The sequence below is a fragment of the Antechinus flavipes genome, chromosome 3 (genome assembly GCF_016432865.1).
Source record: "Antechinus flavipes isolate AdamAnt ecotype Samford, QLD, Australia chromosome 3, AdamAnt_v2, whole genome shotgun sequence".
In the NCBI taxonomy this organism is placed as follows: Eukaryota; Metazoa; Chordata; class Mammalia; order Dasyuromorphia; family Dasyuridae; genus Antechinus; species Antechinus flavipes.
Window position 1 is genome coordinate 521,001,025 of NC_067400.1, and position 22,851 is coordinate 521,023,875.

The 22,851-nt window shown below is 47.6% G+C and overlaps 2 protein-coding genes across 2 annotated transcripts in view; one reads left to right on the forward strand and one right to left on the reverse strand.

Annotated features, from left to right (window-relative positions):
- On the forward strand, nucleotides 1-11,210 carry UCP2 (uncoupling protein 2). Its single transcript, XM_051987134.1, has 8 exons — nucleotides 1-177; nucleotides 1,217-1,362; nucleotides 6,735-6,959; nucleotides 7,924-8,137; nucleotides 8,464-8,658; nucleotides 8,745-8,846; nucleotides 9,426-9,606; nucleotides 10,855-11,210. Exons 3-8 carry the CDS (start codon nucleotides 6,834-6,836, stop codon nucleotides 10,967-10,969), a joined length of 933 nt encoding a protein of 310 aa, XP_051843094.1. The 5' UTR covers nucleotides 1-177; nucleotides 1,217-1,362; nucleotides 6,735-6,833; the 3' UTR covers nucleotides 10,970-11,210.
- The window catches only part of DNAJB13 (DnaJ heat shock protein family (Hsp40) member B13), an 18,501-nt gene continuing 6,674 nt past the window's right edge, over nucleotides 11,025-22,851 (reverse strand). The window contains exons 4-8 of the mRNA XM_051987133.1: nucleotides 21,824-21,981; nucleotides 18,111-18,224; nucleotides 14,620-14,733; nucleotides 13,664-13,740; nucleotides 11,025-12,855 (exon numbers count right to left, since the gene is read on the reverse strand). Coding sequence (XP_051843093.1) covers nucleotides 12,705-12,855; nucleotides 13,664-13,740; nucleotides 14,620-14,733; nucleotides 18,111-18,224; nucleotides 21,824-21,981 — 614 coding nt within the window. The 3' untranslated portion in view covers nucleotides 11,025-12,704. The remainder of the gene's footprint in view (nucleotides 12,856-13,663; nucleotides 13,741-14,619; nucleotides 14,734-18,110; nucleotides 18,225-21,823; nucleotides 21,982-22,851) is intronic.

The following is a 22,851-nucleotide window of genomic DNA, read 5'->3' on the forward strand; positions in this document are numbered from 1 at the left end:
GCGTTGGAGCGTCAGTGCGCACATCAAACTTTTCCGAAACTGAAGCCTTTCAGTGACCCTTCCGAGAAACAGCTAGCCAGCCCCTCCGGCCCGCCGGACTCCGGACCCTGCTGCAGGCCTCGTGCTTCCTGCCCTAGCCGCCTCCGCCTCCCACTCGTGTTTTCCTCTACGGTCCCGGTGAGAGCCCGTTAGCCCACGGCGATGCGAGCCCCTCCTTCCTAAATTGCTTTTCCCGCTTCCCGCCCCCCAGGAGCTCTAGATCTATTGGGGACAGGTGAGAGGGGCACGGTCCGTCCGCGCCAAAGCTTCTGCCCCTCCGCGTGGCCGGACTTACTCCCTGCCCGAAGGACCTCTCCCGTGTTTCTGACTCAGTTGTGTGTCAGACACTTCTCGGAGAACTCCCCCGCTCCCCAGCTTCCCCGGACAAGTCAACGCCCCACGCCCGGGGATGCCCAGAGCTGGCTCCTCTGAGCTGACTCTCCTGGCTCTGCCCCCACCCGGCCCAAGGGAGAGGCGGCTTTAAAGCTTGCCGACGTCCCTGGCCAATGTGCCGGCGACTTTCCTTCCTGGCGAGGGGGCTGCTGTGGTGATGTCGGGAAGAGACCTAGCTCGTCCCGGCTGGCTTTTCCCCTACACAGAGGGTTTTCACTCGAAGAGACTGGATGTCATTGGGTACCCGAAGGTCATCTGTTGCTGATCTCTCCCCGCCAAAATGTTAGCAGCAGAGGGAGACCCCTGAGTGAATTCCCAGGCTCCCTGGTTTCTGCTGATGCCCTTTGTAGCACTTGCAAAGAATTGTGAGCTGTAGGGCAAAAAAGGAGATACAATGATGTCCCAGACTGCTGTGAAACCCTGTGGGGAAGAGAGGCCGGAGGCGAATGAAATTCAGGTGGGATTAGTTTGTCCAAAATCGATTGGGGCCTGGGTGTGCCTAATTGGCTTCTGGTGTAGGCCCAGAATTGTGAGTGCTTGTAAAGGTTAAATGTTTCCCTCTTTCTACAATCTATTCCCTCCCCTCCCCCCAGAAAGCATACCAGGAAGTTCCCCAAAGAAAAAATATTACCCACTTGCTAGCTATTCAACCGGGACCACAATTACTTAATTTACTTTTCATTAATTCGTGTCAATAAGGTGGTTTGTAAAATGTATCTGTAATTTCTAGCTTTCTAAAATTTTCAAAAACTCATCTGATTTTTCCTTCCCTTTTATGTTGCAGGGCACATAGTATGATCATTAGGTGTTCAGTTTCCCAACAATTTTCTATGGAAAATCAAGGGAAGTGCACCATGGTTGCCGTGAGCAACTTTGAAGAGCGGGACACCTTTAGAGAAGCTTGATCATCGTGAGACCCTCCAAGTCAGGGTAAGAATCCTCTGGGGTAGGTCGGGTCTGCTGGTGCTTCAGACTATTAGCAGATTTAAGTGGAAGAGACTTAGGGAGCTGCATCAATTTGAAAATGATGGTCATTCATCAGGATTAATCCTAATTCTGTCTAAGAATCGTAGGGTCCTTTAGCAACTTTATCACAGTTTTCACTTGATACTTTCTGCCCATTCCAGGACTGTGTAAGGGGTTTGGTTCCTGTAAGATAGCCAATTCGTTTACAATTGTTGCCAAGCTACCAGTCAAAAATGGATTATCTGATGAAGGGAAGGGTTTCTTGCTTTACCTACTTTGATCTAAAACATTTAGATCCATCATTTGTTGGGCCTTATGGGGATAGAAGTATAATAAAATGCTTTCTTGGAAATATCTTAACAGATTTTGTAGATGGGGAAATCGAAGTTGAGAATTGTGACTACTTTCTATATCACATAACTAGCAAGTTTTCAGCATGAGGGTAGTCTTGACTACCTTCCATTGCCTTTCCAATGTAAAGATTAAAACAACTTGCCTATTTGACTGAAGACAGGAAGACCGGGAAATTCAGCCTTGCATACTAGGAAGGCAAGCCACGGATAGTAAAGAACAGGATGGGCAATACTCCAAGAACACAATTGAATTATACAAACAGTTCTGAGAAGGGAAGCTTTAGGTGGAGTGATGAAGGCAGGAGAGCCACCAGGAAGATCTGTTTCTGTCTCGGTCTTCTGTATCTTCTGTGTCCCTGTCTGAGTTTGAGAGTCCTTGTCTCCAGTCCTCTCAGCCTTTAAATACCTCAGTATGATTACATCATTACATGACACTAAATATATGCCATCTAGAATTATTACATCATTACATCACACTGAGTGTAAACTAGGATTGGGATTGGTCTGGGATAGCCTTCTAGGTTTTATGTGATAGAGGAAGGCTCATCTGTCTTGTATCCCCTCTTTTGGGATTGTTCAGTGAGGTTAGGAAACCATGTCCCAAGTAAACTTCATATCTCCCCCACTACCCAATTTAACATATACTTGGCATATAGGAAATATGCAATGTAAAGACATTTTATTAAACAAATATAGTAGGTCACCAGTTTAAACTTTGAGAATTGAGATAAAATTGATTATGAGCCAGTTCCAAATCCTGGGGAGTGGGGAAGGTAGCAGATTACAAGATAAGGTCATAGGGTGGGGAAAATTTAGGAGTTTTCAATGGAAAAATTAGGACTTTATTTTCTACATCTAATCCTCATTAGGGTTAAGTCCTGAAGAGGAGTTAAAGGAAGAGGCAATATAATATGACAAGAGTTTTGGCTGTGGGAATTGGGGATCCATGGTTTGATAATGTATTACTCAAAATTATGTTTTAGTTGCCAAAAATGAGGTCTTGGTTTGCTTAATGACTGGTTTCTTCACGTTTCTAGTTTCAAGCTCTATAAAATCCCCAGAATTTGGTCCCTTTTCCCTGCTTCACATGTATACCACTGTAATCTTGTGGAATTTTTTAAATGCCCCAGCTAGTAGTGATTTGTTTTACATATCAGGAAAGTGAGACTTAGAAAAGGAAGGTGTTTTACAGAAGATGATTTTCCCCACCTACCTCATATTGTACTAGTGAGAGCTGGTTATTTATATGTCCTAACCCTATGTTCAATCTCTGGGTTTTCCTGATTTTTTCCCTTTAATCCTCATGACTAGACTGCTTAATATAAGTCAGTGATAGAATAAAGGTATGCTTATACTTCCAGACTTTATGACCAGGGAAAAGTCACTTAGTCCTTTTGGACTATATTTTGCATTCTCCCTAATTAATTCAGCAGCTATTTAGTACCTAATAATACATTATGAAAATGTGAGTTGTACCAGAAATCAAAAAAGTTTAACTCCACAAATCAAAGTTGGGGAGTTAGGAAGGAGGCTGCATCAATAGTAGTCGATTGTCTCAGGTTTTAGTACTGGATCAGCTATGTGTTGTATTTGTCAAGTACTGGGGACTCAAAGACAGACAAAAACATCCTCTGCCCTCAAAGAGTCACAGCCTTAACAGTACGAAATCAATTTTGCACTGGGATTAAAAGAAGCCTTTCCTAACATTCCTTTAATTTTAGCATTTTGACATTGCGATGAAAAGCATTTTATATTTGTTTCTTGGGGCAGCAGAAGGCCACTAGAGTTTGAATGGCAGAGAGATGGGTCTGACCTAGTGACCCTGATAGGGTAGGGTCAGTGTCACTGGATGGCAAGAGTATGTGGAAGGGAGTAGGAAATAAACATGTAAGGAAACTGAAAAGTAAGGTTACAAAGAACTTTAAAAGCCAGACTAGGTTTTATTTAATTTTGGAGATAATGGGGTGTATTACTGGAGTTTGATTATATGTGTTGGGGGGGGGGCGTTATGTAGACCTGTGATCTTCAGAAAATAGATATGAGACTGAGCAGTGGATAAATCATTAGGAGAGCCTTGAGGTAGGAAGACTGAGTAGCCTGCTAGTGCAATCTTCAATAACAGTGAGGTGATAAGGGAGGGAGGAATATGGGAGATGAAGGTAGAAAAGACAGAATTTGGCAACTGATTGGGTAGGGGCTGATGAGCAGTGAATGGAAGAAGATGCCCTATTTGGGAACTTCAATGACTAAAAAGATAGCCGTAGTATCACCAGTAAGAGAAAGTTAGGAAAGGAAGGGAAAAGTATTTTTCTGGGGAAAATTAAAGAGTTGTTAATTATAGAACATCTAGTTTGAGGTATCTAGGAGATGGTTGGAGGTATAAAACTGGAAAAATTAAGGATGGACAAGGAAATTTGACAGTCATCTACAGAAATGAGAATTGAAAGCAAAGGAGCTTTTGCAATCACCAAGTGAAATAGTACGGGGGAAGTAAATAAGAGCCTAGAACAGAGACAAGCAGGCAAAATTGTGTCCTTTATTGGACCAATAAAGTTATTTGGACAAGATGGTGACTTCTAGCCTAAGCATTTTTCTAGTTCTGGTTTAGTTTGTTTTTGTTTGGTGGCTTTTTGTTGTTGTTTGTTTAAATTCTTAGTTCCATATAGCAGTTGGGAACAACCCCGTTATTCCCAAAGACCAAACCAAGCAATTTAAGATTTTTGTACCATATATGGGTGTCAATTTATAACTTAATTGACTCTTGGCTTCCTTGATCCTGTACAAAATGGGATTTGGGAGTTTGTCCCCTCCCACTTTCTGGGGGTGGGAAGATAGGGACAATATCTAACAGCAGGCTAGTGCTGAGAGGAGGACTAGAAAGGAGGACTTGGCAGGAATCCAGCTCCCCCACCCCTGGCAGAGGAGACTGGGGCGAGCTGTTTTGCTGGGGTGTTTGTACATGACTGAGCCTGACCACATCCTGGTCACAAGGCCAGCCTTTTCTTCCTTCTCCACCCAGCAACAAGGCGCCTCTGCTGAGGCTCTCCCACCACCTTTTGTTATCTGGGCAGAAAGAGGCCGCCCTTGGGGGTTGGGAGGGCTGAATGGAAGAGAGTTAGAGGGTCTGAATACAATAGAACAGGTCTTACTTAAGCATCTCTTTGTCTAGGTGCTAAGAGATTTTAAAAGCATAAAAATAGAGAAAATTGTCTAGTAAGAGGACAAAGAAAAACCAAAGTTCGAAGAAGAATTCTCCAAAATATTTGAGAAATAAGCATGGGTATGTAGGAAGAAGGGAAGGAACCGCAATTGGGATATCCAACAATATCATGAATAAAGCACATTTAGGAGCAAAGGGTAGCCCAGTTTGGTTGGATCATGGAGAAAAAACATGAAGACAGAACTGGCCAGGTGTGGAGCATGTCAGGTTGTGGAGGCCTTTAGATACCAGGAATGGCCGTTTGAACTTTGAAGACAATAGGGAGCCGTTGGAATATTCTAGCTCTAGTCACATCTATGCAAAAGAAACTCTGGAAGTCATAAAAGATGGATTCAATGAAAAAAACATTGTTCCATCCTTAGCCATCAAATGGAGGGATTCCAAATAAGCATTAACAAAAATTTAGGATCTGTGCTCAGCAAAAGTCTATTCAGACAAGTAATCCAATGAGAAAAGTTTTTAAATAAACTTTGAAAAGAGTATATAAATTTCACCCATTTCACCCCAGCTTAGTCTTTACTTCCCCTAATGTTAGGTATGAAGATGAAGGCCAAAAGTTTTAAGTACAACTTTAAATTGTACATAATAAATTTGGTGTGCCAGTGTGTGTACTTTTTTGGTTTACTACTTTACCTTTCAAAATTTAATGTTGATGTTGAAATAGCATAGAAAGCATGATGTATTTCTGAATAAATAGGCAGGAAAAACAAAAAATTAAATAAATATGGATTCACATTTTAGGTGCCCTTACCAGAATGTACTTTTTCTTCTGCTTCAAGTAGAAATGAGGGTTACTATGCTCTGTGTGTGTGTTTTACAAATGCTTTTCTTTCCAGCCTTGTATCTTGTTTTACAAGTGGGGAAAACTTATTCAAGATTGCTTAGCTAAAACTTGCACATAGTTTTATATGTCTAGTACTTTATTTTATACCATAACATTTTTTTTTTTTTGACTATCATCATTTTTTCACAATTAATTTCCTTTGAATGTATTAAATCCTACATTGGATAGAGTATGAAAGAATCAAAGCAATTTGATTTGAAGCTCAGTTCTGCCATTTGAGCCTGTGTAGCTTTAATGAAGTTATTTGCCACCCTCTTTTCCTCACAAGATTGTTGAGCACGGGCTCTAAATTGACTCACTGAAATGTAAGATTACTTTATAGAGAGAAGGAATCTTGCTGCTAATACCGAAGACCTAATCTAGAACTTGAGACTCCAGATTTCCTGTTTGTGGCTTGGCGTAAACGTTGTAGGCTAGTGCCAAAGGTTGTTTATTTGGGGGCCCTTGTATCTACAGGTAGAGCTGTATGTGAGTGAATAAGGAGCTTGGCATGAACTATCAAAATGCCTGACTATTAAAAGGGTGAAAGTAGATATCAAATCTGTTTGGAACGTCCAAGCAGATTCCTGGATACCTTGGACTTGAGGGACCTACAGAGGTCCTCAGTCATCTCATTTTTCCTAAGCCCTCCAAGAAGAACTCTGTCAAATCACTTGTTCAGTAGTATATCTTAAAAATGACTCCTTGCAAGGCTTTACTAATTAATATATCCTAGAACACCATAAGGAACAGCTGTGTACTGTTCTGGGCTAAATCAGCCTAACCTGGCTCCTTAGTTAGTGTCTTGGACTCTTCCCTTAGCCCAGGAGTAGCTCCCATTGAAAGGGACTTCAGTGATCTAGGCAGTTAGTAAAGTAAGCTAGGGTAACTTAAGTCCTTGCTACAAGCTGATGGGGATGTCTCTCGATTCCTTAACCAGACTCCGGCAGAGTTCCTCTATCTCGTCTTGCTCAATCAGTGGAGGCTGTTTTTCCATTTCTCCTCTGCCTCGTGGGAAGTAGCAGAAAACCATCACATCATGGTTGGATTTAAGCCTACAGATGTGCCCCCCACAGCCACCGTGAAGTTCCTTGGGGCTGGCACTGCCGCCTGCATCGCTGACCTCATCACTTTCCCCCTGGACACAGCCAAAGTCAGGCTGCAGGTGAGGGCCTTGGGGGGCAGCTCTCTGTAAAGCCTTTTCTTGAACTGTCAGGGCCCTGAGGCCCCAGGGAGGTTGGGGTTGGAATAAATGTTCTATACTTTCTATTTTGCCCTCTCCTATCCCAATCTTGAGTAGCCTCGGCATGCCCTGAGATTTGCTGTCTCCAATGATTGTTTTAGTACTCAAACCCAGTGGAAAGTCTGTGGTTGAGAGTTTACCTCCCAGCTCCTCTGTTAGCTGCCCAAGATCAAGTGACTAGTAGTAAAGAGGAAGCTTTCTGTGCCTCAGTTTCCTGACCTATAAAATAAATAGCCCTCCCTATTTCTTCAGATTGTAATGTGGAACATTTTCTAGTTTTTATGGAACTTTAACTTTTTATAGTATATGAAAGTGAGCAAGTTTTGTGATCTCCCACAAGACATGCTTGTGAGCTAGAGCAGGCCCTTCTAGCCCTGTTTGAGAGATGGAGAAACTGGAGCATGAGGTAACTAATGACTTGCTTGGGAGTCCCATAGGGAAGTTAGTCCTAGGTCTAGAGCTATACCTTGAATCTTTTCCAAGCCCCAGGTTCTTTAGCTCATAGGCTGTTACCCTCCAAAGGGGTAACTTCCTCTGATACTGTGTATCCTAGGAGATAGACAGCAGCCCGTTCTGGTACCATAAGTCCTCTGCCCCCATCAGGGCTCTGGGAATCTACTTCTGGTGGCAGATTTTTTTTAGTAACTTGGGATGCTACCATCGCTCTGTCATTTGTATGCCCGTCTGTAAAATGGAAGCAGCCTGGTTTTGGTGGGGGAACAGGAGAATTGGACATTGGAAGTGCAGAGTGCTTTGAGACTTTTGCAGATGTCTGGTCTGCAAGATCATTTTTCCCTATGGGCTTTTTAGCTACCCTATCTTAAGTCCCCAAGGTCCCTTCCACCTCCATTTGGCCTACAGCTCCCCCCCTCCCTCCCTCATGCAGATTCAAGGAGAGAGCCAGGGGGCCATTCGAGCTTCCTCCACCACCGCCCAGTATCGGGGTGTCATGGGCACCATTCTGACGATGGTGAAGACTGAGGGCCCTGGCAGCCTGTACAACGGGCTGGTGGCTGGATTGCAGCGCCAGATGAGTTTTGCTTCTGTCCGCATTGGCCTCTATGACTCTGTCAAACAGTTTTACACCAAGGGAGCTGAACGTGAGTATCCTTGAATTAGGGAGCTGAGGGGGGTTGAGGTAAGCTTTGGAGGTGATTAGGTGTAGAGACCTTGAGATTCTCCTCAATCTCCTCCTGGGTAGGAAGTCTATGGAGGGTTTTTTAGGAATTCTCATTTCTGGAGCCCTTGAAGGCTTGTTCTCAACCTGGGAGGGAGAGGGAACTGAAGCTCAGCAAGGTTGAATGACCTCCCTGTGGTCACCCAGTCAGTGTCCATGGCTTCTGGAGCCCTAGGGTCGTAGGGGAGGGCAGAGGGCTGTAATCTCTGAATCTGAATGGCCTCAGACAGCCTCTGATTTGTCCCACAGATGCCAGCATTGGGAGCCGCCTCCTTGCAGGCTGCACTACAGGGGCCCTGGCCGTGGCTGTAGCCCAGCCCACAGACGTGGTGAAGGTACGGTTCCAGGCCCAGGCTCGTGGCGGCGGCAGCAGGAGATACCAGGGCACGGTGGATGCCTACAAGACTATTGCCCGAGAGGAGGGGCTTCGGGGGCTATGGAGAGGTACAAAAAGCAGCCAGACCCCTTCTCTCCCCTTCCCTCCCCCCTTTCTTTCTTTGACCAATGCAGTTCCTCTTCCTGTTGCCCAGGAACTTCACCCAACATTGCCCGCAATGCCATCGTCAACTGTGCTGAGCTGGTGACCTATGATCTCATCAAAGATGCCCTCCTGAAGGCGCACCTCATGACTGGTGAGTGATGGGTGCATGAGGGGAGCAGGGAGAGGAATGACCTCCTTGCAGCTCTGAGAGCTGAGGGGGGCAGTGTCTTTGTGGCCATTGAGCCCGGGGCTTTTAGGAAGATTGAGCCTTGGCTCTGGAGCCATTTGTAAACTGGAGGTGATGGGTATTGTCACTAGAGTATATATGCCAGTGTGTGGGGTGCCTTGTGCAGAGTTTCTGCCTTCACAGCTTAGTGGAGCTGGGGAAATGTTATCTTTTAAAATATTACATGATACTTTGGAGAGAGTGCCACGGTCTTTCTCTTCTCTCCCCCCCTCCTCCCCCATGTGACTGACCTTGCAGCAAAGGCAGTGCAGATGTTCCTATCATTTCATAGGTGAAATTTAGGAATGACTCCAAACAGACAGCTTTTGTCTGTTAGCCCTGAGGAGGGGGAGACAATAAATGGCCCTCCTGGAACCCAAAAGACCCTGAAGAAGGAAAGCCATGATTTTCCCCAGAGTTATGGAAGGGTGGGGTTAGGTGAGAGATTTTGTTCCCAGGTGAAAAACTGATAATGGACCAAGCAGCTCTTTTCCCTCCCCCCAGATGACCTTCCCTGCCACTTCATCTCAGCCTTCGGGGCTGGCTTCTGCACCACCATCATAGCTTCCCCTGTGGATGTGGTCAAGACGAGATACATGAACTCTGCCGCGGGCCAGTATGCCAGCGCTGGCCACTGTGCCCTCACCATGCTTCGGAAGGAGGGACCCCAAGCCTTCTACAAGGGGTTAGTGACTCCTCGCCGCAAAGGCTCTTGATCTCGGGGACTAGTTAGAATAGTTATCTATACTCTACTCTCGCCTCAAAAAAAAAAAACAAAAAAAAACAAAAACAAAAACAAAAAAAAAAAACCCTAGGTAGCCATTGTAACCCAGGGAACCAGTCCTACTAGAGTTTGGTTGGGAGGGGAGAGAATTCTTCTCTCCACTTTTTCTTTTTCACATTAACAAGACAGCCAGCAATTGGATTATATATGTATGATAATTTTAAGTATGTTTCTTTCATGTTGTGAAAGGAAAATCGGAACCAAAGGGAAAAACCATGAGAGAAAAAGGAAACAAAAAAAGGTTAAACACTATTTATGCTTCAATCTGCATTCAGTCTCTGTAGTTTTCCCTCTGGATGCTTGGCATTTTCTATCCCAAATCTTAGCAGAATTGTCTTGGATCACTATATTGCTGAGAAGAGTTAAGTCTGTCATAGCTGAACATCACATAGTGTTGTTACTATTTACAATAATCTCCCAATTCTGCTCATTTCACTTAGGATCAGTTCATGTAAGTCTCTCCAGACTTTTCTGAAGTCATCCTGCTAATAATTTCCTATTGAATAATATTTCATAATAAGCAGAGTCAGGAGATCATTATATACTTAAACAACAATATTATAATCAATTCTGATGGATGTGGCCATCTCCAGCAATGAGATATGAACCAAATCAGTTCCAATAGAGCAGGAATGAATTGAACCAGCTACACCCAGAGAAAGAACTCTGGGAGATAACTATAAACCACTACATAGAATTCCCAATTCCACCCACCTGCATTTTTGATTTCCTTCACAGGCTAATTGTACACAATTTCAAAGTCCAATTCAGCATATACTTTAACATAGTTAATGTGGATTGGTCAATCTGCCATCTGGTATGGAGGATGGGGGGGAGGGGAAAAATTGGAACACAAAGGTTTGCAAGGGTCAATGCAGAAAAATTACCTATGCATATAACTTGTAAATAAAAAGCTATAACAAAAAAATGAAAGGAAAAAATATTCCATAACATTCATATACCATAACTTAATCAGCAATTCCTCAGCTGTTGGGCATCCACTTCTCAGTTTCTAGCTGCCACAAATATTTTCCCCTCCTTTATAATCTCTTTGGGGTACAGAACCAGTAAAGACTGTTGGATCAAAGGGTATGCATGATTCATAGACTGGACTCCATCTCAATGGGCTGTATTGTGTTTTCTCCACAGGTTCATGCCTTCCTTTCTCCGCTTGGGCTCCTGGAACATAGTGATGTTTGTCACCTATGAGCAACTTAAAAGGGCCCTGATGGCCGCTCGAACTTCCCGAGAAGTTTCTTTCTGAGCCCTCTCCTGCTAACTAATTTTCTGCCTGTTTACCCCTCCCCTTGGAATCCAGACCCTATCCTGCCTCCCCTCCCTTCTATTTTCCCCCATTCCTCTCCCTTGTTTCACCACTGGAGAAATTCCCCTCCTCCCCTTGAGTTAGCCCCATTTTATCCATTTCCAGCCTGTTGCTTCTACCATTGCAGCCCACCCAGTTCTTAAGCTCTTTACTTCTAATAAAGCCAGACCAGAACCCAGAATGTGCAGGCTGTCTCTACTTTAAATAAGGCCATTTCAGTTGTCCTGTGTTGTAATATACCAACCTCTGTTTTAGACCATATCCTAATTTGGAATTAACAAGCATTTATTAAGCGCACACCCACTATGTGCTTTGCTGGGAGCTCTTAAAAAACTGATAGTCCTTGTCCACAAGTGCACAAATTTTTAGATTAAGATGGACTTTTGGGGGGGTTTTGAGGCAATTGGGGTTAAGTGACTTGCCCAGGGTCAACTAGCCAGAAAGCTTGTCTTGAGTCCAGATTTGAACTGGGGCGGGGAAGGAGGGGTCCTTCTGACTTTAGGGCTGGTCCATCTACTGCATCACCCCACTGTCCCCTCTTTCCACTTGAGAGCAGTTAGCTGCCAGGCTCAGGCTAGGCCCAGCCAGCTACCACCAGGGGTTAGCCATGAACATTCTGTCCTGAGGAAGCAGGCTGAGATCTCCGACTGGCTACTGGGAGCAGCTTGGCCCAGGCTAACAGTTGTTGCCCCTGCTTCCTCATGAGCCAAGCCATTTTGGCTTCTCAGAGCACTTTTCATTGGCAGCGGACGGGTACATGTACATAAGAATGACCTTTTTATGAATGTATCTTTTGTAAATGTGAGGTGGTTTAATAGGGCGGAGAAAGGACTGGACTTTGAAGGACATGGGTTCAAGCCGGGGCTTAGTTGGTTTTCTGAGAAATTAAAGGCACAGGGCTAATGTTCCCCAAGGTAGGTAAGTGCTAAATTCCTTAGGATTGTCCCCAGAACTAAATCTGAGTTGGGTTGGTCCCACACTTGTGCTGGGAGATGGGCAGGGGGAAGGGCGGCTTTAGAAAGCTGCTGGCCCCCTTTACACATTGTCCAGAACAAGCCTTTGTGCACAGGCCCTGGTCTCCTGCCATCCTCCACCCTGTGTGTCTGCATCACTGGGTTACGGGGCTGCCCTCCTCCCCCCCATCTCCACCCTCCCAATGCCTGCCTGCTCTGTTCCCCACTCTTAAGAGGCAGCCACCATTTTATGGAAAATGCTTTATAAATGCAAGTAAGGTGGCCCAGGTGGCCGGCCTTTAGTTCCAAATGTTTACTCCCTGCATGGCCCTGGGCGGGCTGTTTAAGCCACAGCATCTCACTCACCTGTAAAGTGCTGTAGGAAATGTACCAAGAGAAGGGGCCAGAAAAAGGCGGGACTGAAAAATGAACAGAACTTGAAGCGGACCATTCTGGTTGCAAGTTCTAAGTCTCATCCTGTTAGACTGGACCCTCATCAAGGTCCCTGGGGGCCCGGGGTCCATGCCTGGATGCAATCGGCCCTGACGCAAATGCAGCCAATTTGTCTTTTGTAGAAAGCTTTATTACTTGCAGACAGACCCCTCCCCCCACTAGGGTTCTGCCCGCCCTCGAAGCTGCGCTCTTGGTCCCAGAACGCCCGCGGGCATCTCCGGGTGTCAGTCCCTCCCCCACCTCCTGAGGCAGGCCGGGCTGGCCCTGGGTCACAGCAGCGCCTGCTTCAGCAACTGCTTCTTGGCTGGGGAGAGGTGAGTGGGGAACTGGATGTCAAAGAGGATGAAGAGATCTCCTTTCTTGGTGGGGTCCGAGGCCAAGGGCATCCCCTCACCCGGCACCTTCTTGAAGTACTTGGGGCTGGAGGGAGGAATCACACAGAGAGGATGGGGCCTGGGGGTCTTCGCCCCAGGGACAGGGCCCCACTTTTGGGAGGGGGGACAGGGAGGAAAGCTGGAAGAAAATGGTGACCTCTGGAGAGACCCAACCCCAAAGCTCTGGGTCCCTGACTATGGAGCATCAATTCTCATTTTAAAAACTAGGAAACTGAGGCAGAGCCCAGAACAACCAGGAGGGAGCTGCCCCTGCAGTCAGCAGCTGGTCCTTCCTCAGTCTTGGGCTGTATGACCCTGGGCAACTTACCCTGAGGGCAATGCCAACGGAAAGACAGGCTTGCATGTTTCCAAAAGGGGGGGCCTCTGGGAGTGCCCCCCCCGAAAGTCTGTGATGTCCCGGGAGGAGGAGGTGGGCCCCCCTTCCCGCCTGCTAAGTACTTTTACAAATACTTCACTGATCTCCACAATCCCAGAATGTAGATGTTGTCCCCATTTTATAGCTGAGGAAACGGGCTAACGGGTGGAGCGCCCAGTCACAGACTGGGGAGTGACCGAGGAGTCCGGACTCCAAGGCCGACCACTCTGAGGTGGGTGCCGGGGTGGGGGGTGGGGTCACTTCCACGTCCTGGCTCTGAGAGGAGGGGACAATCCCCCCACCCTCCGGAGAAGGGGGTGCTTTCCAGGGGCCGCCTGAAGGGCATTTTTAGAAGGGAAAGAGTGGCAGAGCCAGGGCAAGGGGCCCCAGAAGTCCTGTGAGCCTGAACCTGGTCCTCGGGGGTCCAGCCCCTTCCCACACCTCCCTAGCTAAGCCCGGCCCCCTCAGGTCCACTCACTGTATGATGTCGTTGATGGGGATGTTGAGGAGCCGGTCATCCAGAGTCTTCACCTCCACGGTGCAGCAGGTCAGAGCCTTCGGGAAGGGAAGGGAGAAAGGTCTGTGAGGGTCCCCCAGGGGTCGGGCCTCCAGCTTCCCGGCTCTGCGGGGGGGGGTCCCCAGAAATGGGCAGGAGCAGCGAGAGTCAGGCTGGGGGACGGGGAGCACGATTTCATCACAGCTCATCCTTCTCTGCTCCCTTTTCTCCGGAGCCTGGAATGGACCGAGGCTTCCTGTCCTCCTTAGCCTAGAGCCTGGCACATAGGAGGTGGAAAAGGGGAATAAGCATTTATTAAGCGCCCACTGTGCGCCGGCACTGATGAGTGCCCTTTTTAAGCTGTGGGGGGCGGGGAGGGGCGTTCTCCCCGCTGAAGGCTGAGGAACCCGAGGGAGAGGCCCAAAGCTCCATTCCCTCTGCCCCCAGCTGCCCCCGCTAAGTGCCGACGATGAAAGCTGGAGGGACCCTCAGAGAGGTGAGGACCTGAGGCTCGGATGGGGCGGTCAGCGGCCGAGGTCACTCACAGAGCTCCCAGGCCAGGGCTCGCGGCCGTGGGGAGAGCCAGCCCGGACTCTCCTCCCTGTGCGGCCCTGGGCCGGCCCCTTCTCAGTGCAGACTCCGGGACCGCGGAGCGGGGCCATGCAATGAGCTCCCATTTACAACTGGGCCAAGGTCTCATTTTGCTGATGAGGAAACGGGCCTTTGGTACAGAGGCCACGAAGGGCAGACCCAGGCTGGGACCCCAGGCCCGAGTCCATCGGCCTTTCTTCGCTCCCTGCCTCCCCAGGAGGGTCTGTCAGCCAACACTTACTAGGCGCCTACTGTGTGCCAGGCCCTGCTGACATCAGAGCGGGCTCTCCCCGAGGGGCCCCACAGTACCGGGACTCAGGCTGGGGGGAGGGAGGGGAGGGGCTCACCTTGCCCAAGGGAATGGAGCTGACAAAGAAGAGGTTGTCATCCTCCCTCCGGAAACGGGGGTGCAGTTTCTCCTTTACAATGAAGATGATGTCAGCCGGGATGATGTTGGGGCCCTGGGCAAGGAAGGAGGGGGAGGAGGCTTGTAGGAGGACCTGCAGTCCAGCAGACCCCGGGGCTCCTCTCCCAGAGCATGTTGTAAAAGTCGCCCCTTGCCCATCCCACCCTCAGGGACCCTTCAAAACCTGGAAAAACCAGCTGAGGGAAAGAAATTCTGTGCTGGATTTGCTTCTCACTCACGGTCAGGAAGTGATTGCTGGAGATGATGGGTGCCTTGGGGGGAGGGACCACTCCCCACAAGTTTGTTGTAGAAAGGGGAAATTCAGGCCCGGTCTGGCCGGGTGCCCTAGAGCTAAGGAGAGCAGATTTCAAAGATAGGGTCCCACAGATGGAAATTATACACAAGCAGCCAGCCCAGGAGGGTTAGGAAGCTCAAAAATGGCACCCTGAAACACAAAGGGAAGCAGCTCTGATGAGCAAGGGAAATGAGAATTGTCTAAAGAAAAGCATGTGAATGGCCAGAGAAACCCTCAATCCTCCTGGATTTTAAAAAGACATTTACAGAAGGTGGAAACTGGGTCCAAGAGAGTGGGAGCAACACAAAAATGTGTCCTGGTCCTGTGAATACTTCATGAATGGAAAGCTCAGAATGAGCTGAGGGTCCTTTGGGGGGGAAGGAAGAGGAGGATAGTGAAGAAACAACTAAAAGGAGTTTGGGGCCGCCTTGGTTTTAGCTCTGCTGTGGTGAAGAGAAGGGTCAAAATGGAATAGGACTGGGGGGAGAAGGGAGCTGGAAACGGGTCACTGATAAAGAACAATAGGAAAAAGCGAGGTCTGCTGGATTTCCAGCTCGCTTCTGCTTTCTCCTTCAGGGCAATGACCTTCATTCTCAAAAACAGAACAAAAATGGTCAGGGAGGAATCGAAACCCAAGAGAAGTCAGGTTATAGTAAGGAGACGCCGAGTTCCCAGGGATGAATGCGAGTCTCATGGCCCAAGTGAACTATACCCCTGGGTACTGAAAGAACTGACAGAGGTGATTGATGACCCACGGTCAGGGCCTTGGAAACGGGCAGAGAGTGGACCTAGGAAGCACTGCAGGAGTGGAGAAGAGAAAAGGCAAATTTCTAGGTCAACAAGCTTGACTTTGCTTGCTGGGAAAATTTTAGAATGCTCAATTTAAAGGGATGAGTTAATGTAGCCAAGGGAAAGGTGATCCCAAAGAGCCAGCATGGCTCCATTAGAAACAAGGCATGTCAAACTTATATTTCTTTTTTTTTTTTTTTTTTGAATCATTTACTTAGATTTTAGGAAAACTACCTTCAAGGTACTCCTGCAGAGGAAAGGGAAAGATGCGCACCAGATTATTGAATGACTGCATGTATTCAGAAAACAGTCTAACAATTCAGTGTCACTTGGAAGAAGGTCTCCAGTGGAATGCCTTGGGGATCTATTCCCGGTCTGGTGCTGCTTAACATTTTATCAGTGATTTTGATTAAAAGGAAAGATAGCATTCTTGACAGAACTGCAAATGACACAAAAGCCGGTGGCTGTCCTTTGCTCTCAGAGATAACCCAAATGATTTCATTATGGTGAAAACAGAGTTTCATTATGGTGGGAAAATGGCTGTGACTGGTCAGTCCAACAGAAGCTCAGAAGGCTCTACCGTAGGGAGGGCACAAATAGTCCACATGGACATTTGAAGTGGAGATGTCTCCAAATTTGGGCATCTTGCATTAATACGTAACATTAGATAACAATCTTGATAACAAAAGGGAGACTGGATCAAATCCAGTAAGATGAAATGTAACAGTGGTAAATGCAAAGTCTTTTTTGGGTTCAAAAAAATTCAACTCCACAAGTTTATGGTTGGGAAACCTTAAATAGTAATACTTCACCTGAAAAAGATCTTAGGGGGACTGAAAACTCAGTGGGTCAGTCAGCGCTCTGCCATGGTCAAAAACTTAACATGTATTGGTCAACCTGCCATCTGGGGGAGGGGATGAGGGGAAGGAGGGGAAAAATTGGAACAAAAGGTTTTGCAATTGTCAACGCTGTAAAATTACCCATGCATATAACTCGTAAATAAAAAGCTATTAAAAAAGAAAAAAAAAGGCTCTCTTTGGCTCTGTTACCAGGCCCCAGCGTCATGATGACACTCTGCTCTGTCCGGGCCGGATCCCGTCACAGTTACTGTGTCCTGCTCCGGCTACCACATTTTAGAAAGTACTGTGGTCGTCCTCCAGAAGGGGACAACCAGATCGTGCCGGAGGAGGAGTGAGGAGGCTGTTGGCTCAGAGAACAGAGAGCTCGTGGGATACATGGGCTGGGTTCAGGTTCTCCTGGATTAGGATTAGATTTATATTATTTCAGCCCAGCAGAATATTGGAGTGGGGATTCTTTCTGGGGGCAGGGACTGGATGGCTCTCAGGGTCCCATCCAAACTTTTTGACTGCCTATCAATTCTGTGATGAACCCCCCTTCGTGTCTCCCTCACTATGCACCCTCATGATTCATCACCTCCATGTATAGGGAAGCCACAAATGTAGTGCAGAATCTGGGCTGGGAAAAGGGAGACCTGGGTTCAAGTATAATTTCTGGCTTTGACTGCACTGAACCTCAGTTTCCTCATCTGTTAAATGGGGATAACAATCCCTCCTGACTTTGGAAGGCTCTTGCAAGAATGAGGCTGCAACCTGTATGTGCCAAAATGTTTGTAGCAGCCCTATTTGTAGTGGCTAGAAACTGGAAAATGAATGGATGCCCATCAATTGGAGAATGGCTGGGTAAATTGGGGTACATGAATGTTATGGAATATTATTGCTCTGTAAGAATGACCAGCAGGATGAATACAGAGAGGCTTGGAGAGACCTACATGGACTGATGCTAAGTGAGATGAGCAGAACCAGGAGATCATTATACACTTCGACAACGATATTGTATGAGGACATATTTTGATGGAAGTGGATTTCTTTGACAAAGAGACCTGAGTTTCAATTGATAAATGACGGACAAAAGCAGCTACACCCAAAGAACGAACACTGGGAAACGAATGTGAACTATCTGCATTTTTGTTTTTCTTCCCGGGTTATTTATACCTTCTGAATCCAATTCTCCCTATGCAACAAGAGAAGTGTTCGGTTCTGCAAACATATATTGTATCTAGGATATACTGCAACATATCCAACATATAAAGGACTGCTTGCCATCTAGGGGAGGGGGTGGAGGGAGGGAGGGGGAAAAAAAATCGGAAAAGAAACGAATGCAAGGAATAATGTTGTCATTATAAAGTAATCATTAAATAAAAAAAAAAAAAAAAAAAAGAATGAGGCTGCAAGCGACATTGGAAGTCCTCTGGTGCAGACCCCTCCCAGCACAGATTGCGTCTCCTCTCCACCGGAGTCTCCTTTCAGCCTCTGTCGCACCTGACTCACCTGGTCTCCTTCCTTCTCAAAAGTGATTCGGGTTCCCTGCTTCCAGCCCGGCAGGACATCAATTGTCAGGATCTTGTCTTTGATGGTGGACGAGAATCGGTCATCATTCATTACCTGGAGGAAGACAGTGGGGAAGGGGGGCTCAGGACCACTCTGTCCCCACCACAGGACCACGTTCAGCTCTTCCCCAGGCTAGCCCAAGGAGTGGGATGTCCCGGCCCCCAGCCCTGCCCTGGCCACCAGTCGGATTCTAACTTTGGAAGTCGGTTCCCTCTCTGAGGGAACCTCCCGGGGCCAGAGTTTGAGGAGACTATCAGGGAGAACCCGACAAAGAAGGGATGGTCTGAGAGCCTCTCAGAGTTGTCTTTTCTTCCCTTAGTCCCAGCAGGGGTGGTTCTGAGCTGTGTCCTTGGCAGGGGGGATGAGCCACTCCACATTCTCATCTGGGACCAATTTAACAAGTAGGAAGGGTCTGTTGTGCCCTTACCACTGCCCCAGTGCCAGCCACTGTGTTAAGTGCTGGGGTGGTAATGACAAAAATAAAACGGGCCTTGCCCCGCTGGGGGATGCAACACGGGCAGAGCTAATATAAAAGGGAACTGAGAAGGAAGCGACTAACAGCTGGAGAAATCAGAACAGGCTTCCCATAGGAGGTGGTGGCTGACTTGACTGGAAGGAAAATGAAGATTCTAATGGGCAAAGAAGAGAAGGAAATGCACTCCACACATGAAGGAAAGCTCGAACAAATGCAGCTGTGAGATGGAGAACGTTGGCATTGGGGGATAGTCAGGATCTTGCTTGGCTACGGTACAAAATCCGTGAAAAGGAGTAACATGAAATGAGGATGAAAAGCTGGGTGGCAGTAATTAGACTGGGAAGGGTCCTGCGTGCACAGGTGAAGATTTTGCATTTTATTCCAAAGGCAATAGGGAGTCACAGAAGGTTTCTGAGCAAAAAGTGACATAAGACTCATGCCTTAGGATGGTTATTTTGATAACTGTATAAAGAATAGATTGAAAAAGGGAGACACTGGACCATTTAGGAGACCGTTTTAATAGTCCAGGCAAGAAGTAATGAGGATTTGAAACAGGATAGTGACCATGTGAGCAAAGAGAAATAATAATATAATAGTAATTCTGGCCAAAGTTCTTTACAAATATAATTTCATTTGACCTTCCCAATGACCCTGGGAGAAAGGTGCTGTTATTATCCCTAATTTGCAGATAAGGGGAAACTGAGGCAGGCAGAGGTGAATAACTTGCCCAATGTTACATCTCTGGTAAGTATGTGAGGATCTGAACTTCGGTCTTAGCCCCCATGTCACCCAGATGCAGGTGCTGATTAAAGAGATGCGACGGAGGTTCAGCCCTCTGTCGTTCTACCCTATTTCAGCCATGTCCCACTTTTCTTGTCCCCGTGGGGGGTTTTCTTGGCGAAGACATGGGAATACATTGCCATTTTCTTCTCCTGCTCATTTTACAGATGAGGAAACAGGCAGACAGGGGTAAGTGACTTGCCCACAGCCAGTGAGTGGCCAGATTTCAATTCAAAAGATGAGTCCTCCTGACTCCGAGTCTGGCACTGGATCCACTGCGCCTCCTAATTACCTGATTGATGAGGTTTGGCAACTGATTGGCCAGAGTGTGAGAAGGAGGGAGACCTCGAAGATGACTATGAGGTGATGAACCTGCTGCTGTCAACAGCAACAGGCAGAAATAAGTCTGAAGGAGGGGAGGGGGAAGGACGAGTCCAGTGCTGGACATGTTGCTGGAGGCTGCAGCCAGGAGAGCCATCGAGATGACAAGAGGCTTTCTCTAGCAGAGGCAGATGGTGGGGGTCACGAAGAGCTGGCAGGACATGAGTGGCAAAAGGGCAAAGAATCATGGGAGGAGGACAGTGCATAAGTGAAATTCAGACTGTGAAGGGAAAAAAGTGACAAGAAGGAAGAAGATTATGATGAAGACATATAGGTTTAAGAAGAAAGAAATATAGATTAGGACCAAAGAAAAATAGTTCAGAGTTCAGGATCAGGCAGCAGCATGGTCTGGAGTAAGGCTGTCTAATGAACTCGGAGGGACTGGACATCAAAGGGGAGGCTCAATTGGGAGGAAGCTGTGATCATTACAAATTATAAGTCTGGGGGGCATATAATCACCCCCAATGTAAACAGGCAATGACTGGATAATTTCAGACCAGCCATAGCCTGCAGAAATGCCAGGTGGTTCTAGTTGGGTTACATGATATTCCATGATCTTTCAGAAGCTCATGAAATCAATGTCTTATGATCTGCTGAACAAGGAATGGGATTGGGGGATAATCAAATGAGATAATATATGAAGTGCATTGCAAAACTTAAAGTGCTACATGCACATTATTATTTCTAGTCATTCTAAATTACTTTGGCCAAATTGGAGCAACGCTGATTTGGAAATGAGAGTTGATGGAGCACTGAGAGGCAGGGAAAGCCCCTCACCACTATGAAGAGACTTGTAGCCCTCTCTCATGGCAGCCTGCTTGGCCTTTGACTGAATCAAGCAATACAAGTTGTTGTGTTTTTAAACAAGGTAAATACTGAAGATGTCAAGCTGGGAACTGAACTCTGACCAAAATGAGCGACTTGGAGAACGGCAGAGAGCGGCAACGAGGCTGTGAAAGGGGAGCCTTCTAAAGAGGAATGTTGATTTGGTGTTTGTACATCATAATCCTCGATGACCCCTAAGTGGAAGGAGGGGGGCAGGAGGGGGGAGCCCCTCGTTTTACAGACTTCTCCTGAGGCTCAGGAAAGGAAAACGACTTGCCTAGTTAGACAGCCGGTGTCGGAGGCGGGGTTGGAAGCCGGGTTATCTCATTGCTGTGGCAAGTTGCACTGGGGAGCGGGGCAAAGGGAGGTCCGGGGATTCTGCCATTTCCACTTTGGGGCCGGCATGTTGAGGGAGCCAGGAAAAGAAAAGATGGCTGAGGATGCAGGAGAGACGGAGAAGGTGGAGGCAGTGGGAGAGGGAGAGCTCTAACAGAAAGGCTTCCAGGGCAGTGGGAAGGGCAGGAGCAGCGGGAAAGCGGGGGCTCGTCTTTGGGCAATAATGCTGGGAGGGCCCCAGGGAGGAACAGGGACGGGAGGGAGAAATCCCTTTCTCCTTAGGCAGAGGGGACGGGCTGAATGGAGTATTCAGCGCAGTGGGAGGGATGGGGGAGGGACTGGGGAAGCAGTGACCGAGGTCCCCGGGGCACTCAGCGAAGGAGGCCCGAGCCACTGGGCAGCAGCGGCAGCAGCAGGATTTTTCTCTCTCCTCTAGGGACGGCCCTTACCTTTCCCTGGCCATGCAGAGGAGAATGGCAACCCAGGGACTTACAGTGCAGAAAGCGTCTGATCCCTCCTGTTCACGCGTTTACTACCCGGGGGCAATGTCCGATCTGGGGAAAGGGAAGGGGATTGAGGCCCAAGGAGCCGGAGCCGGAGCTGCCCAAAGTGACACACGTGCCGAGAAGCAGACCTGAGACCCAAGCCCGGGCTCATCATGGGCAAGAGTCCCCCTCACAGCCGTGCTCCTTTGGGGAAAGCGGCCTCCTGAGGGGGAGGTCTCAGGAGGGGTGGGGAGCCCCTGGGGCAGGAGGTCTGTCTAGCGCTTCGCTTTAGCCCACAAACTTCCTTGAGTAACCCAAGTCCTGTCCAGGGGTGGATGAGGGCACCCTGGGAGACCTAGGGGGGCTCTTACCCTTCGGGAAATCTTGATCTTCTTGGTGCAGCCAAAGAACAAGTCCTCCAAGGACAGGTAGAGATCTCGCTCGATGGGAGGGTCCTGCTTCTTGATCCCACGGCCCCGAAGGCCCCCAAAGTTCAAGTTCACATCCATGCCATCAGGATCAAAGAACTCTGCCCAAGGGGCCGGAGAAGCTCATGCCCATGGCTCCTGATCCCACTTGGGACCAGCATCCCCCACCCCCAACTCAGACCCGTGGGCCTGGACCCCAAAGGTCTGTGATACTGACAACGCTGACCCCACTCCCAGGCCTTCTGACACATACTAGCCAAGCCCCCCACAGGCTTGCAAACCCTTAGCTCCTAGAATCCTACTGCCTCTATTAACCTAGGGCCCAGTTCACAGCCAAGGTTCTGTCTGGGCTGGGGGAAAGGGAAAAGGGGAGACTCTAAAAACTCTAGGACAGTGACCTTAATTCTGAACTCTGGAGAAATTCTAGACTATATTAGAAAGGAGATAGGCTAGTGAGAAAAGAATGAGGTAATCACGATAAGCCACGGTCCTTCCAGTCATCTCATTTCTGTTTTTGACAGTCACCAGAACGGCAAGTGCATGAGAATGTTGTAGGAAAAGCATACTTGGATCTCAGTGAAGCACTTGGCCAAGTCTGTTTTATGCTACCCTTATGGGCAATAGAGATAGGGAGTTCAATAATAATACAGTTGAAAGATTTGGAACTTGGCAAATGAATGAACCCAAAGATTAGTTATTAAGGATTATGTTAGAATGGGGAGAGGGCTCTAGTGTAAAGCCCCAAGGATCTGTTCTCCATACTGAGTAATAACATTTTAATCAGTAATTTGCATGTGCATCAGATCTGTTTTCCAGTAGGGACAGCTAAGTTATTGGAATATAGTGGCAGGATTCCCAAAAATGTCTGAGCTAGAATTAAGGGCCAAATCTAATAAAATGAAATCTAATAGAAATATAGTCCTCTTACTGTCTAGGATGGGGGGGAAAGTAGGGAGGGAGGGCAAAAAAAA